Source organism: Carassius auratus, chromosome 7 (genome assembly GCF_003368295.1).
Source record: "Carassius auratus strain Wakin chromosome 7, ASM336829v1, whole genome shotgun sequence".
NCBI lineage: Eukaryota > Metazoa > Chordata > Actinopteri > Cypriniformes > Cyprinidae > Carassius > Carassius auratus.
In genome coordinates, this window is record NC_039249.1 from 16,491,336 (window position 1) to 16,508,948 (window position 17,613).

The 17,613-nt window shown below is 37.4% G+C and overlaps 2 protein-coding genes across 2 annotated transcripts in view; one reads left to right on the plus strand and one right to left on the minus strand.

Annotated features, from left to right (window-relative positions):
• Positions 1-17,613, plus strand: part of cep89 (centrosomal protein 89) — a 63,171-nt gene that overhangs the window by 39,615 nt on the left and 5,943 nt on the right. Inside the window, 1 exon segment of the mRNA XM_026267640.1 lies at positions 12,735-12,904. Coding sequence (XP_026123425.1) covers positions 12,735-12,904 — 170 coding nt within the window.
• LOC113106076 (E3 ubiquitin-protein ligase RNF182) lies at positions 163-12,727 on the minus strand. Its single transcript, XM_026267641.1, has 2 exons — positions 12,580-12,727; positions 163-1,883 (listed from the first exon to the last, which is right to left on the minus strand). Exon 2 carries the CDS (start codon positions 1,867-1,869, stop codon positions 1,096-1,098), a length of 774 nt encoding a protein of 257 aa, XP_026123426.1. The 5' UTR covers positions 1,870-1,883; positions 12,580-12,727; the 3' UTR covers positions 163-1,095.

A 17,613-nucleotide genomic window follows, 5' to 3' on the forward strand; every position in this document is an offset into this window, starting at 1 on the left:
GTCAAATGTTAACTTTAAATATATGGATTTTAGATAAAAGTTTAAGGTTTTAAGTTTAAGTTTAAGGTGAAGACTCAGAGCAAAGGTTATATCGAAACACCTATGGAAAGCAAAAAGAGCATGGATTTTGATGAGATTTTTCTCTCACTGCATCACCTCAACTGTAGCTGTGAGATTCACAGTCATGCAGAAAATGGCACTCTCGTCAAATGTGCCTAGCTGTAGGCCAAGTGACACTGAGTTTAGATAGCATCTTCCACTCATCTCGTGCAATAAAACATGTTTTCTCCCCTCCTTCCCTGCACTCTAGCACATCCAATGTTACATGGACTGTTTGTGCTCTGTTATTGAATTCCAGGAGCGTTTTCATTGTGTCAGCTCAGTCAGGAAGTATAGAAGACCATTTCATTCGACTACATCAGATCTCAGTGAGACATCATTCTGATGTCAGTGTGAGAGAATGAAAAACTGTAGTGTGTAGTATGATTTCCATAGATGGACAGAACAACAACATGGGTCAAATCTCTTTATTTAAAGGCCCCTTCTTACCTCAGTGGTTACCCACCTCTTCACTTTGTAAAACCTACAGTAGAAGTCTTTAGCCAGTCAGACTAGTCCAGTCTTAACCTGTAAAATTGCTGTTCCTTGAGCCTTTTCAGAGAAAATCATGGCACACAGTTTATTTCACAGGAATGAAAATCAACCACAATAAAACTTTATTTTTTATGGCCCATCCACTCTGCCTGGCTGTACACACAAAGTCCATTCTCTCCACTTTGATAAACTCCCACTCTTGCATTATTCTCTGCTCTGAATGGAGAACATTTCTAAGGTCAGCTTTTTTACTTCAGAATGAGCTTGAAGGGTATGTTCAGAAGCTGTGTTGAGCTAATAGTGTTTCCTCCAGACTGACCTTCCTTTTTAATGCTTGACCCGTCCTCTTATCACTGCTGCTTGTACACATCCCTTCATAGCAAGATGGTACAAGCTGCATTTGAATTGCATCGAGGAAATTCAGATGCCTAGAGCCTGTTTTTGTCTGTATTGTGCGATGATGTAGCCTATGATTTTTCACTGGGGCCTGTTCTGTACCAGTCACCCCCTGTTGGAGCAGTCGCACATGCCTTGGCACAGACACTGGCAGAAGCCATAGACCAGGCAGACTGTGAGACTGGACGGCACTAGACTCACGCACACAATCCCCAGAGTCACTCTCTGGATCACCAGCAAGTAAATGCCAAGCGGCAGTGAACCGAAATAGAAAAAGCCCAGCAGCCACACCAAGACTCGTGGCACGTGATTGCAGAACTTGGACAGTGCATCTTGGTCCAATGCACCGCTGTTAGATGCTACGGAGACTGAGTCCAGACTGTGGTCGCCGTAGTAGTCAGAGCTGGCATTTTGGCTGGGCGAGCGCTGCTGGTCCCGTTGCACCTCCATGATGGTGATGACCAGGCAGTTGGAGGAGTCGTGGGATGGACTCTCATCGGAGGACAGGCTCTTGGGCGTCAGCACTACCTCCTTACTGTGGTCCGAACTCCAGGACTTGTCCCGCACTGCCAGACGGGAAATTATGTTTGAGTCGTCTGGCAACCCGGCCACTTCATACTCGCTGACCTGTGTCTCGTGGCGGCAGAAAGGGCAGCCGATGGAGCTGGAGCCGTCCCCCATGTCCAGGATCTTATTGAGGCATCTGGCACACACACGATGCAGGCAGTCCAGAATCTTGGGCTTGCGGCTGTGTGCATTGTAACGCTGGTAGCAGATTTTGCACTCCAACTCATCGTTGGTGGTGCTGTTAAGGCTGGTGTTAGTATTGGCGCTGGCATTAGCGGAGCTCTCCTCTGGTTCAGCCTGAGCACAGCTCATCGTGGCTTCATGCTCTGGGGAAACAAGAAAAGGATGTTAGCACAGAATACGACATCATGAACAGTTACAGTGAAGTACAGGATAATATTACAGATTTTTTTTTTTTTCTCAAGACGTAAGGGGTAAAAGTTAATTTTTCTTTTGACAAGATTTCCGTAAATATCATCTACTGTATTTATTCGATTTATTGAGTGCTTATGCTTTCTGTGAGATTTATTATTTATTGTATCTGAATAATTTTAAGGGTAATTGTTTGTCCCTGAAAAATATCTAATATCTGTTTATTCTCGATGCATAAATTTGCTTAGATTTGTACTATAACAAATGTTGTTAATATTTTTAAATGAAAAAATAAAACTTTGGGGTTACTGTATAAACAATTTGGACAGAATGTTCCTAGTGGCATGTTGTTGCTGGTGTTTTTTATGTAATTATCTAATGTAATAATATCACAATTCATAATATATTTCTTTAAGTACAGTAATTAATTGAATCTTGTTCATAAAAATGAAAAAATCTTTATTCAAGTCATTTTGTTCATTTTGTTCAAAGTTATTTAAAGTCTAACAGGTTATTTACAATACACATCGTGGTTTCTAAATATATATTTTGGGGGACAACCCTCAGATGTGGGGGGTCCTGTCCCCCCAACCCCCCTAGGATTTCAGCCTATGCCTACACAATCTTGATCATATTCCGAAAATAAGAAATCATTATAAGGCCGCCAAAGATAATTTACAGGGAACATTACCTTCTTTATTCTTTTGTTCATTTGTCAGATGACAGACACAATGAACGGATCGTTCATGAATGGCCTATCACTATTGACCAAGCAAATTGCTCTATTTGTTTACCTTATTTATTGGATGATGCATCGTTATTTTGTAGATGCTAAACTTGTCTCTAAATTTGTTACAGTTTAGCAGTAAATGTCAGTCTGCCCCAATCTCAGCTTGTGAAGTATCCTTCAGATTTGATAATAGTTTACTGGATTTTCTCATTATTTCTTGATTATTTTTTGTCAGGATAAAACATTTTATCCACCATTTATATCAAGCTGAAATATGCTGTTGTTAAGGAAGAATGACATTTATGACAACAGTAAACAAATCTATGGGTTTAGTCACTGTAGGTGATTTCATACAGGAAGAGGTTCCTACAGTATGCTATGCAATCATGCATTAGTGCATTTTTAGCGTGACTGTAATATACTAACACTAATGCTATTAAGTCTTCCTACTGTGCCACATGGGTGTTTTCAATGTCTCATTCAGTCTGCAAATCTCCAAAGGCCTAATTAGGCCGCTTTGTTAATCACTTTTTGTGAAATTAATTATGGAACGAAATGTGGGATCGACTTGGGATTGTCTTGGGGAGCCAACTGTTTTTGTTTCCTTAATGTCACCCAGCTGTTGTTATACAGAAGGAAGAAACGCCAATTGTTGCAGAAATGAAATAGTGGCCCTTTGGGCAAAGAGCATGCTTCTCCAGCATACAAATCTCTCTCTATTATTAATGAATACAATGCCCTTGCATAATTGTATTTCTGAGAGGAATTTGTTTTGCTTTGCTGGATAGAGAAAAAAAAAAGCCAGCAGAGAGGGTCTCAATAGAAGCCCAATAAAGAAGCATGATTGCAGGCTGTTTAGGGTAAACCTGTATTGAATGTATTTGCAGAGCCTTTCCTAGATCGCAGATTAACAGACTCACTGTTTCCATTCCCTGTTCAAATAGTATCATCCAGTTTTCAGATGCATATCAGTGTAATAAAAAACAAAAGAAATACAACATTTGCTGGAAATGAGTGTGAATGAGAATGGCAAGCATTGATTGATGTAGAAATGGTAATGTACGGCAGTCCTTGTGACTCCAATGAGTATTGGGGCATGAAAGCTTTTCTTTTTCTCTCCCTCTCTGTTCTTCTTTCCCTCTTTCCCTTTTTCATGACACTAATGGCATATGGTATTTTAACATGAATTTCAGAGGACAGATGTGCTCGGAGTTTTCTTACATCTTACATTTCAAATCTAATAAAAGAAGCTCATTTGTAGCTTAAATGGACAAAACCAATTTTGTCATCGTAATTGTATCCCACAAAAGCATTTGAAATGGGGACCTAATGAATGTCATGGATTATAAATTATAAATGTTACATAGGCCATTTTATATCACTCAGGAGAGGAGTATGTTGACGTGTACTTGGCACAGCAATCTTCCTGGAAAAATCTGTTAGTAGAAGGATGAGTTAGCACATAATTCATCTACAGTTGAGTGTTTTTCTATTATGGTTGGAATACTTTCTCAACAGACTCTGCAGTGACAAACATCTGAAAAGACATAAGCTAATATTTAATGGGTCTCTGTGCCACATAAATACTGCACTACTATGCAAAGTGAGCAAACACGGACACCGTTTTGAGAAATGTATTTAAATATTTCCTCGGATACATAAGCCTTAAACCTTTACAGAAGTTTTAACATTAACAGTAGACTCGGTTTATGATTTAGCCCATTGTTCTTTCACCTTCATAGAAACATTAATCCTACTGACCGTTTCTGAGCTGCTCTTGAGGTGAGGTGATTTCATGTTCCCTTGTAATTATGTGAGACTGCTGTGAGCCTGACTGCAGGTTTCCTGTTCTTCCAAACTAACAGTGCAATCTAGTTAGTAAACAGGAACATGCAGCAGTCCAGACTGCAGAGTTCACAAATAAATAAAATGGCCTTTTGTTAGTCCCACTGGATATTAAAGCTTGTACTCACACAATGAAGCAGACCCAAGCGCTGCGGTTTTTTCAGCACACATAGGGAACACGGTTTAATTATTTTATTGCTGTGTGCTTGAGCTGCTTGAGTGATGTCACATATGCATATAATAATCAGCCAATTCCAACCTACTCTACAATTCAAGCGCTAGGGGTCAGTCTATGACCAAGCAGTTGGAGGAGTCGTGAGACAATTATTTGACCAGGAACAGAGTAAAAACAGTTTTACTGTGTAATATTATTTTTCTATTTAAATGTATTTTAAAATGTAATTTATATGATGCAAAGCTGAATTTTCAGGAGCCATTACACCAGTAGAGTTATTGTTATCAATAATAAAAAATTGTTTTTCACAATTCTTTGATGTATAGGAAATTCAAAGGACAGCATTTCTGCTAACTGTAAAATTCAGTTTTAACAAGAAGGACATTTATCATGCTTACGGCTATTGAAAAGCCGGTTGTCTACTACAGGCTAAATGGCAGCCCTACCGTCATGTCTTAACCTGCTTGACATACTACAACTCTTCCTTCTTACCAAATACTGTTGTGACGCATCCCGATCAATTTTTGGGTGAACCATGCCTTTAAGATAAAATAAAGCCACTCTCAAAAGAGTCACTCTCACACACTTCTAATTGCTTAAACACTTGGCATCTCTAGTAATCATACTCCAGGAGATGTGCAGTGTGTGAATCAAAGCTCATTATTGGAAAGATGTCAGGCAAAAGATATTTACGTCACATACAGCAACACACACAGTTCATTAAGTCGTTTTCAAGTGCAATCACTAAGACTTCTTAAATTTAGCCGCCTCATTCATCTTGCTTTCCAGAGACCTGAGATTCCAAAGTCAATTCAATTATTTAGACCATTTTGAATATGTAAGATACAAGGTGCAGAGAGAGGGAGAGAAGACTGTGAGTGCTTATCTGTTTTAACAATAAAGGCAATGCTATTTTAAGCTCTGTTCAATCATTTATAGATGATGATTATGAATACCTTATGAATAGTGAGCTACAAAGGGAAGCTCACCGGATGCTGGGATCTGCTTTTAAGGCACATGCAGATTTGTTCATATTTCATTACTCAGGGCTGTGGTTTGAAATCCTTCATCACCAATCCTTTATTTCTGAAGCCAGACTCACAAAAATTGTCATACTGTGCAAGAATGATTCAAACTAAAGTTTTGTATTAGGCTATATTAGAAGCTAAGTTGACTCTGAATATCTTGAGCTGCATTATTATGTATTGAATGTGATTATTTACCTCATTAGGTTGGACAGCAAATCTTATAAAGAGACAGTAATATCTATGTAAACATAATTTTAGGGTAGTGATTCAGAGCACAGGAAATAACAGTCTGCTTCTTTTCAGTCACTTAAAGAAAAGTGGGACAAATTAAGAAATACCTCAGTGACACATTCAGTGCTCTCTTTCATTCAAGCTATTGATGCAACTCTTTATTGATCTGTGAAAGTGATTACTGAGTTTACATGGTCTCTTCTCATAATCATGTGTCATTTTTACAGATGTTTTAACTGCGTATCAACCTCAGGCTGCACATACACTCTTGTGCTATATCTTCAGCTTGAACACAGCACTGAGAAAGTGTTTCTCGCTTGCACGATCCAATTGTTGCTACTTACTGTCATCTAAAAGAGCATGAGACTGAATTCATTTTGCAGCAAGTTCTGCACAATTATAGGAAATCTAAAATGCTTTGTATGGCATTAACATGTTTTTCTGTGTGGAAAGATTACAAGGGAATGAAGGAATGGAGATGAAGATAGGGTGAACCGAGCATTTCAGAAGACAGTGGAAGTGTATTTTGTTGGGCCTTTTTCAAAAGCAGATTGCAGGTCTGTGCTGCTAATCTATTCTGCCAGTTTAAAATAATTGGATCCACTCAGTATGTCAGGCAATTTGATTAGGACCATGCCATTACTCCTGTACTCTGAGAATGAGACAATGAAATGTATTTGACACAATCTTCATATGCACACAGGTAAACATTTGTTCCTGCATTTGTTTAGCTTCTGTCAAGAGGTTAAAGGTTTTTTTGTGCCTTAGGATGAATGCATGTTATGTGGATTACATATATGCAAGTGTATGTGTATGCGTATGTGTATTTTTATATATATATGTTTTATTGTTGTTTAATACATAGTTAAGGACAATAATTGGATTGTATTTGTGCCACCTCTGAAAAGAGGTGGAAGATTTCATCATTTGGCAGTGGAATTCCTTTTTTTTCCTGTCCAAATGTTTATGTAAAAGTGCAAAATAAATCATAGGTAGAACTGTTAACTAACTGAAAAATTACAATTAATCAGAATCATGAAATACTTTACAATTCCCATCACTACTCAAGAAACATAAAAAGTAGGTAGAATGTATTTCCTGAAGGTTTAAAGCTATCCTTTGCTTCCTAAATAATGTGTGATCCCTGCAGATTTCAGTTGCATTAACAGTGTGTTCTCTTACTGTGTGTGTGTTTTTAGCATCTTATCAGCCCGTTAAGCTATATTTCTGTCTGTCAGTTATACATGTGTTATATCAGCCTTTCAGAGAGCAGATGCACCTGGGGTTTGGTGCTTTTGTTAAGGTATGTATTAAAGACATTTTGAATCTATCAAGGGTTTTAGTATATTAAAGATTACTCACTAACACCTTTAGGATTGGTATTATCTAGAGGATTGAAACTCAATCTGTCTGAGATTATTCATTCAGGTCTATATTTCTGTAATCTTCCTACGGTTCCTAAAACATACAAGGTTTCCATGATCTAATAGACAACTTTAGTGACAGGTGTAGGTGTAGAAGTCTTCATCCTCCTGACTCAAATAGGGCAGGCAGAGTGAAGATGCCATAGATCATGTATCCACTTTGTTTGTACGTAACAAGTCCCTAAGGGAAGTAGCTGCTGTGTAATGTGTGTGTGTGTGTGTGTTGTTTGTAGCAGCCCTAACTCAAAAGTCCCTAAGCAGGGCCCTTAGCTTCAAAGATGCTTTGTAACCAGCATTTGAGGAAAGAAGTTCTGTAGGTTTGGTGCGGAAGGGGAATAGATCGAGAGAACGAGTGAAATTTATTTATTTAGATTTTCCACTGAAATTAGGGTCATTTGCAGTTCACAGTTGAGCTGAAGAGTAGCACACCAGAAAGAAGCTAATAAGAGCTGCGTAGAACCAAATCCACATTTTTGATTCCCAGACCATAGGACATATTATAAATGCTTCTACCATGTCCATAACTCTTTTGCTATTATCTTTTCAACTTTCATTTAGAAAAAAAACCATCATCTCAGACTGTCTTGACCTCCTACCACATGTCAGGGACCTCAGTCACAGCAGCCTTCACATTAGGGATGTCATCTCACACATCTGATGCTGATCTACACTACTTACAACACATTTTAATTTACTGCATTGGCTTTCATGCTCATTATGATTAATCGCCACATGTCAAGTACTGAACGGTGTTTGCATCCATTTAGAGTTTGGGGTTAGAGTTTTTTCTTTCTTTTTTTTAAGTGATAGAAATATTTTATAAGATTCTAAATGTACACTATACACTATTTCAAATAAATGCTGTTCTTTTGGACTTTCTATTCCTCAAAGAGTGTAGCTAGAAAATTGTATCACAAAAATATTAAGCAGCACAATTGCTTTATGCAAATAATAATAAGAAAATATAGCTACAAGCAACGATTACTGGAGTTCAAGCAGGCATTTAAGCACAAATTGAGTTAACAAAAGAAATTGAGTTAACGTAGATGTAACTACCTAAATCAATGATTTAAAAAAGGCATTTTTTGGCAAATCCAGATAATTTACCACAGAAATATGATGATTTTTAAGATTTATGAAAGTTATAGTGCCACCTTTGGTTTCATGAAGTTTTGAGGTTTCATTTAGGAAGTAACCTTTTTAAATTATCTTTAATATTTCATCAGCAATGTTATTGACAGCAGTGGTCCTAGATACAAAGTTGTTCAGATTGAGAGGATCTATCATATGATATGAAGATCTTGTTCATGTGTGAATGTATGACTTTTATTTTACAATTCAAGTTAATTTTCTATAGAAATATTGTGTTTTTGAGGCCTTTTTAACTGTTATAGTGCGACCTATGGTCTGATCTCCATTCAACTTTTTTCATGCTTATTATGAGTCCTCTGAAACGTTTTCACCAAGTTTCGTAAATTTTTGAGTTTTTGCTTAGGTTTTATAGGGTTTGGGTATTTATTTATTTATTTTTTTTTTGTGATAATTATTGATCTAGAGAGTCCAGAGAATATTACTGCGGTGGCTTGATCGAGAGAAAAACCTAGGACTAGTTTGCAAAAGTAGGTTTTTTTACATACAGTATTTGTGAATATTTATTGATTGACAGCATTAGTTCCAGAAGTTGTTATAGAATGAGGAGATCTATCATATGATATGAAGATCTAGGGTTTGTGTAAATACAGTACAGACCAAAAGTTTGGACACACCTTCTCATTCAAAGAGTTTTCTTTGTTTTCATGAATATGAAAATTTTAGATTTTCACTGAAGGCATCAAAACTATGAATGAACACATGTGGAATTATATATGGAATTATATACATAACAAAAAAAGTGTGAAACAACTGAAAATATGTCTTATTCTAGGTTCTTCAAAGTAGCCACCTTTTGCTTTGATTACTGCTTTGCACACTCTTGGCATTCTCTTGATGAGCTTCAAGAGGTAGTCACCTGAAATGGTCTTCCAACAGTCTTGAAGGAGTTCCCCGAGAGATCCTTAGCACTTGTTGGCCCTTTTGCCTTCTGTCTGCGATCCAGCTCACCTCTAAACCATCTCGATTGGGTTCAGGTCCGGTGACTGTGGAGGCCAGGTCATCTGGCGCAGCACCCCATCACTCTCCTTCTTGGTCAAAAGCCCTTGATGCCTTCAGTGTGACTCTACAATTTTCATAGTCATTAAAATAAAGAAAACTCTCTGAATGAGAAGGTGTGTCCAAACTTTTGGTCTGTACTGTATATGAACATTTACATGCTTGATAACCCTTAATAAGAAATGTTTTTTTGTGCACCACATTAGCATATTAGAATGATTTCTGAAGCATCATGCGACACTAAGGATTGGAGTAATTCAGCTTCTTTGCCTTTTAAGAAATGAATTACATTTAAAAATATATTAAAATAGAAAACAGTATTTTAAATGATAATATTTCACAACATTGTTTACTGTTTTTTTATTTTATTAAATAAACCAAATAAACTTTGACTTTTGAACAGTATAATATATATTCTTTTATTTTCTAAAATATATATTGGGTATTTTATTTTTAATAACAACACAATGGTAAAACACTTTCTGTTTGTTGTGTATAAAAGTCCATTAAATATCATGTTGTCTGGCTGTGAATGGAAGAGTGTAAGGAAATTCTATCAAAATTAGTAGAGGTGCTAAATGTCATGTTTCAGTTTTGGACTGACGGGTGGCATTCAGGTGGAAAGCAGCAGTGAGACTGCAGTGAACATGAGCCTTAATGAAAACTTTTCCAACATCAGGAGTCTCCAGGCAACCACCATGGTTACGATGGAGTAGTTCATTGAGTCATACTACACCGACATCTCTAGCTTTTTTGTCCATACTAACATGAACAAGCCTTAGTAAAGAGGTTTAACTCACAACTTCCACACTTGTCTTCTTCATTAAAACCACTATTTTACAAGTCTAAACAGTTTTGTCAATTAGAAATGATTACTGCCTTTACTTAAAAGATCTGAAATATCAGTTGTGAAACTTAAGTAAGCTGTAAAAGCAGCCCAGAAGCTTAGTCATCTGAAAAGAAACTACAAACCAAAGTCTTAATTTTATCATTACATCATTTTCAGAACTACACAGATAAAGGAGACATTCATTCTAGAGAGAGTTAAGGAGACAGAGAGCAAATGATTGCAACAGGACACTGACATGCTATTTAAAAATAACTATTTAAAATACACAACACATTGGAAAATGTGACTCTAAGAGAACTCCCTTCAAGCCAGTCATGATGAAACTAGTGCACCTGCTAATTATGATAATTACAGTAATCTGCAGGGGGCACAAAAATATGGCCTTTGAGGTCATTTTCTCCTTAAGAATAAAAAAAGATCCTCTTAAATCTGGCCCCTGGTTCAATTACAGTTGACTGGGAAAACTTCCCAAAGGATTCCCTACATTGTTTAGCCTCATTTTGACCACTGCCTAAAATAATCTGGTCTTGAGTAGGGCCTTTTCATTTTGCCAACATTAGTCTTGGCATAAAATGCCATATGAGCTAATAAGAAGAAGTTTTGTATGGAAAAGCTTCATTACAGACAGCAGAGTGCAAAAGAGAATACAAAACTCTCTAAAGCCAGAAAATCTTAAAAACAGAATTGAAATATCCAAACTGCAAATGGATGATGCTGCTAACAGCTCCAATTGACAGATTTACCCGGATGGTAAGAATTTCATGGCTAAATCAGTATAGCAACACCTGTTATCACAAGCTCAATTTAATGGATCACAATGATATAAATAAAAAATGGTATCACAAACTGAAATCACATTAGCAGATCCCCCAATGCAGTCCACCACGTCACTAAAATCACTCTGTGTTGCCACATTTGTTTGCGATTATTGTTTACAGTTCTCCTTAATGGGTTTGTGGTTTGTCTGATGGCTGTTCAGAGATTCTTTGAAATGATCAAGACAACTCTAATTTCTCACTGAGGTTTTGGAAGAAGAGAAATTGACCAGAGATCCAGAGAGAGTCCGAATTGCTGTAATTGAATGCTCTCACACACATGCACTGAAAGAGCTGTTGACTGCGGCATGTTTGTGTGGAGTGTTATTGATCGATGTGTGAGGGAAAGCTTGGACCTATGTGTTCTTAAACCCCACAGAAGACAGTCAAACCTCTTTCTCTTCCAAACACACACACACACACACACACATAATCTCTCTCTCCACACATGCTAATTCTCAGCTTGAAGCAGATATGAAAACACAGGGGGTCCGTTGAAGACATTATCATTACTAATCAGTGCTCTAAACGTTTCGAAATGTTTTTACATTGACGCACATGTGGAAATTTTCTTCCTGGTTATTATTAGATGATCATTTGTGGATTCCTCCCTCTGGGTTTTGATCTCTGAAGGAAATCACATTTGTGCCTAACATCAGTTACCAAGGAGCACAATTCTCAGCATCCACTTATCTGTCGCTCTATTTCCAATTTATTACCCTTTCTATCCATTTTTTTCCTCTCCTTGTTTTTCTTTGCGCTTAATTTCTTCTCAGAGGTCCGTCTCATATCCTGTGTCATATATTTATGATGAGGCATTTATGTACTGAGCAGATCTGACTACCCAGGTTTACTCATGCGGCTGTAATTGTCTTAATGCCCTCTGCTATATGAAGATGAGTTGCATCAACAGGCTGCCTCTCCCTGGAAACCAGAGGAGCTGCGCAAATGTGTATGTTTGTTTATCTAAATGGCTCACATCTGTTTTAGCAGCAGACAAGCCAACATCTGTTCCTCTCCATAACGCATCTGCCCTGAGTCTGCGGTTCAGCAGATCACTGCAGATCTCTGCTTCATTCACCTACATTAACTGTTTCCTTTCTCCTGTTTTTTTCTTTATTGTGTGTGTGTGTGGGTACACACAGGTACATTTTTCATCCACAAGGTTGGAAAAGCTTGGGTAAAATATTTCCTCCTAAAGGTTTTACGATCATAAGTATTAAACTGTAAATTCACACCTTCTTCATTGCTTCAGTATCCTTCCCTTTCCTCTGCGCTCTTCTCTGTCTAGGTTATAATAGTTTCAGTCACTTTTCCTGCATTGGTTAGACTTGATCTAATCCAGACAGACAGATGAACAGGTCTCCACACATAATGGCTCTATTTTTTCTTTTTTAGTCTTACCGTGCTGTGTAGTGTCTTTCTCTGGCTCCTCCAGGGTTGTTTGAGTTATTTTGCTTTCCTTTGATACTTTTTTTTTTTAGTTTAAGTGATACTCCCACTGTTCTTCAGTGCTCTCCAGCGCAACTGTTTTCATATCTATATCCTGGCTGCTCTAGGTGTACAAGCAGCAGGCGTCAGCGAGTGTATGCGCTCTGGGTCGGCGTCTGCACGAGCAGGAGGAGGACTTTGCGGGGAAAGCGACGAATTATCAACGAGAGATCCGGCACCTGCAGAGCCAACTCAGAGACAGACAGGAACAACTGCACGGAGCTCTGCAGCAGAAGAGGTGAACCAAGCACACACACCAAGCACTCTCTCTCCCCCTCTTGCTTTGTGTGAATAAAGGGATGCAGCAGAAGAGGTGAGAGCAGTAGTGGAGCAGCTGTCACAGAGGCACAGACCAATAAAAGACAGTCGAGAGAGAGAGAGAGAGAGAGAGAGAGGGGAGGGGCTCTAGACAAGCTGGCACAGCTGCAGAATCATCTGTCTAAATGTTTCATGTACTCTCATAATTACATTCACTTTTCTTTCATTTGCTACTTTCTCTGTCTTATGGCACTGTGTACCTGTTCATTCTGGCAGCAATCCTAAAAAAAAATTACAAATTCAGAAACTTGAAATCTTTGCTGGACTCCCTCATGCAAAAAATGTTTGATATTTTTAACAATATTTTTGGTAACATTTTACAGTAAGGTTAAATGTACTGCTTGAACTATAATTTTACATTATATATTTATATATATTTTTTTAAAACATGAGTACATTTTTAAGATTTGAAGTTTTTAATTTAATATGGTTTAAGGTATAGTTCACCCAAAAATGAAAAGTCTGTTATTAATTTAAGCACCCTCATCTCTTTCCAAACTCATAAGACCTTCCATCATCTTCGGTACAAAAGTTATTTCTGATGAAATCCGAGAGCTTTCTGACCCTGACAGAAGCACAATTATCATGTTCAAGGCCCAGAAAGGTAGTAAGGACATCTTTAAAATAGTCCAAGTTTCATCAGTGGTTCAAACATAATTTTATAAGAATAGTAAATACTAAAATAACAATATTGAACCATTCTTCTCCTCTGCAGCACCCTAGCAGCATTTTGGAGAATGTTACGATGCGTACGCTTGCTTTGATCTGCACGTAAACAATACGTGCACATAATACTGCTGATGTACAATGCGCCTGTGCTGCTCCTTGTGTAAGTTTAGAGGAAAGCCACGCGTATGTGACGTGATGTCAAAATGGCACTAGGGCTGGCACGGAGGAGAAGAACTGTTTAATAAAGTCATTATTTATTTTTTTGCAAAAGTTAGTTGAACCATTGATGTCACATGAACTGTTTTGTTGATGTTCTCTGTACGTATCTGGACCTTGAACATAGAAGGACCCTTGCTGTCTATGCAGGGCCAGAAAGCTTTTTCTTATTTTATTATCTTTGATCAAATCACATTTCTCAAATGTTTTTATTGGGTTTTATGGTTATATATATATATATATATATATATATATATATATATATATATATATATATATATATATATATATATATATATATATATATATATATATATATATATATATATATATATATATATATAGGAGTAGAGCCTTTTCTTTTGCTTTCTAAAAAGCACAAAGGTGTTTCTGTATTTGTGTGCAGATGCCACGGGCAGCCTTGGAGCAGAAGAGGAAAAACTAGTTAAAAGGAAAGATGGGTTTTACATTTCCTTACTCTGCCTTGAAAAACGTCCTTTGCACTTTTTTAAATTATAACCACTTCCTCAAGGCTGACAAGAACCAATAGCCTTTGCAAGGTTGTTATGGCAATGTGTATGGCTGAGTAGAGGTGTTGTGCTTATTACTGTGTTATTAGTCATATGTCAAACAAATTGTGTGTGTGTGTGTGTGTGGAACACTAATAACAAAGAATGTATTGTATGTTAATACTGTATGTGCAACATATAACTGCATACAGCGCTCACATATCAATAGTCAGTACTAGACAGGACAGAGACAAGTCAGACAGTCAAGGCAGGATAGAGTGTCCACTGTCCAGCTAAGGACAGACACGCATTGATAGACTCAGATCTGCTCCGCTGTCTGGACCACTCACTTCATCCTCACAATCTATGACACACACTATTCTTGTTCAGAATTTGAGCCATGTCCAACTCAGCCCAGCTCCACTTCTTGCAGTATACTTGCTCACCCAGTAAACACTTACAGTCTCTCTCTCACTCATTCACTCACTCTCTCTCTCTCTCAACACTACATCAAAGCTCATTTTGAAGTCAGTTCCCTACCCAAGCCTGAGTGTAAGTGAGGTTTTTTAATGTCATCTTTGATACGTCAGTAAATGCTTCTTCTTCAGAAGAGTTTGTTTTTATGTGGTGTGTATGTGTGTGTGTGTGTGAGATTACTTGTGAACAATGTGAAAGGAAATGACAATGACTTTGTTGATATTCACTATGCATTCTTTTACTATGCAGCTGTTCAAACCATCTGCTTCAACCACTTGTTTTTTTTGTTTTTTTTTTTTTTTTAAGTTTTTCACATTTTATTTTAACACCAAACTCAATGACTGGAGGGACTATTGTTCAGGAAGAGATGTCACATTATTTGACTGAAAAACCCATGGTGATTCACCAAATGATCTTATCTGTAGATGGAGGAGTATGATGCTGCTGTCTCTCACTGGTTCTCTGTTTTCCTCTGTGTCTTTGTGGGAGTTTGTGGTGAAATGTTTTCCGGTCTAGTGCTGTGTTTGTTTGTAACCCAGTGTGTTGAATTTTTAAACGCTGTGATGTTCAAAGGTGTAATGAACAGTCATTTAACTCTCATTATTCTCTTATTTCCTGCTTCACCCCCCTTCATTTGTGAATGATTGATAACAATATAATCACCTGGGCCCTTTTCAATACAGAAATTGGCAGATTTATTAAAACATTTATGTGACATGTTCATGAGTTTCCTCTGTGCAGTGCCTATTAAAATGGGGGGGGGGGATACAAATAAAAAAACAACAACCTTTCTAGTGTTTGAGATTGGTAAAGCTTTTTTGATGAAAAACACAATAAAAACAATATTATAAAATATTATTACAAAATAATTTTTCTAAATATATTTGAAAAAGTTTATAATTCTTTGTGATAGCAAAGCTGAATTGATGTTAATTCAGTGTCACATGATCTTTAAGAAATCATTTTAATATGCTGATTTGCGGCTGAGGAACATTATAATTATCAATTTTGAGAACAGTGCTGCTTAAAATATTTAATGGAAAACATTATTTGTTTTTTAGGATTCAATTAATAGAAATAGTAAACAAACAGGATTTGTTGTAACATTATACTTTGATCAATTTAACTTATTCTTGCTGAATCAAAGTATCTTTTTTTTTTTCAAACTAAAACTTATTGATCCTAAACCTTTTAAATTTGTAGGCTTAAGTGTTCATGTCATTTTTTATTCAGACATTTTGACAAAAATGTGATCTTTAGTGTTGAGCAGAAGAAAGAAAGCCACAGAAGTTTTTTCAGGAGGACTGTCTCTTTATTTCTTTGATTATTTCACTCCGACTGTGGGGTGGTTTGCAGTGCTGTGTGGGGGTGAGTGAGAGAGCAAAAGTTTAAAGTGTGGGCCAAGGATACTGTGCATGTGGATGCGGAGAGATCTGATCTGGCTAATCTTTACTGCTCATATTGCTTCTGCAGGCCGCTGAAACATTAGCTCCCAATCATATAGAGATTAGTGTGTGTGCTTTGAGATATATGTGTGAGAAAGACAGATAAAAAGCTTGGTTATATACTGAAATGTCACCTGGCTGTGAGAGTGAGAACAGAAGGGACGGAGAGAGAATGAAAAGGCAAAAGAAAGGAAAGATTAATGGACATATCTAAATTACACATGCCCACCTTGTCAAATCATATGGTCTTCTCACTTGTTTTATTATGGGCATGTCATTTATTGTACGGTAATTGATTCCTCCTCATCCCAGCAGTGTTGAGTGAAAGCTGTGTGTGGCCGAAGGTCAGAGGTCAACCAAGGTGAGGCCTCTGTCAATTCTAAAACATCTTCATTTTAATGTCCTGTCTTCTCTCACCATTAAACCTTCTCCTGTCTGGTTTTCTGCATAAAAATGTCTATTTTTCTCTTTTCTTTATTTTGGTACTGTTAAGTGCAGGGGATAGACTCTCTCATGACTGCACAAGTGCTCAGCTTGAGGTGAACATGGCTGTGTTTCGGATCACTCTGTTGAGTCGACTGACATGGCTGCCTGTAGAACAATGGAGAAATGTCAGATTTACAAATTACTGCCTGCAAAATGGACTGCCGTCCTAGTTTGTGCAAACCTTTTTACGCAGAAAATGATAGTTCGATGAATTACAGTTTCGTGGTTTTATCCGCTATGTGGCATCGATTGAAAGAGGGAAAAAGTGTGTGAATCTTGAATCTGGAAAAGCAGAGAGGTGTGTTTACCTTACAGAGTATAAAGGAGAAATGTTTGTGTGTTTATCTCTCGTGTCATGTTAGTGTTTCAGAAATGAAGGGGTCTGAAAAGGTTTTTGTATTTTGTAGGTCAGAATGATGCGAGTGATTTTAGCAGATCTGACCGCTGAAAATACACAAATGCATCCGCATATGCTCACATTGATCTCTCTTTTTGGGCTTAGTGTTCATGTGTATTAACAGCTTTTCTTTCTTTGTTCAAAAACCTCACAGGCTTACAAGTAATGAGAGACTTTTATGCAATCTAAGACCTGTAGCCCTCGTGATCTCACCCTGTCACCTGGACCCTAGCACACTTAATGATGCTCTGGTCTCTCTGGGTACAGACGGGTCTTGACATGTTAAAACATTCATTTACAAACCAGCCGCTCTGTCTGAGCTGATCATGCAATACGTTTCCACACACCTGGAGTATACTTGTCTCAGTGTTACATTATATGATGACATTGCCAATCGTGTCTACCACATACAGATTATGACAATTATAGT

What these genes read in the sequence shown, in the direction of transcription:
- LOC113106076 (XM_026267641.1), bottom strand. Translation starts at nt 1,869, where the DNA reads ATGAGCTGTGCTCAGGCTGAACCAGAGGAGAGCTCCGCTAATGCCAGC.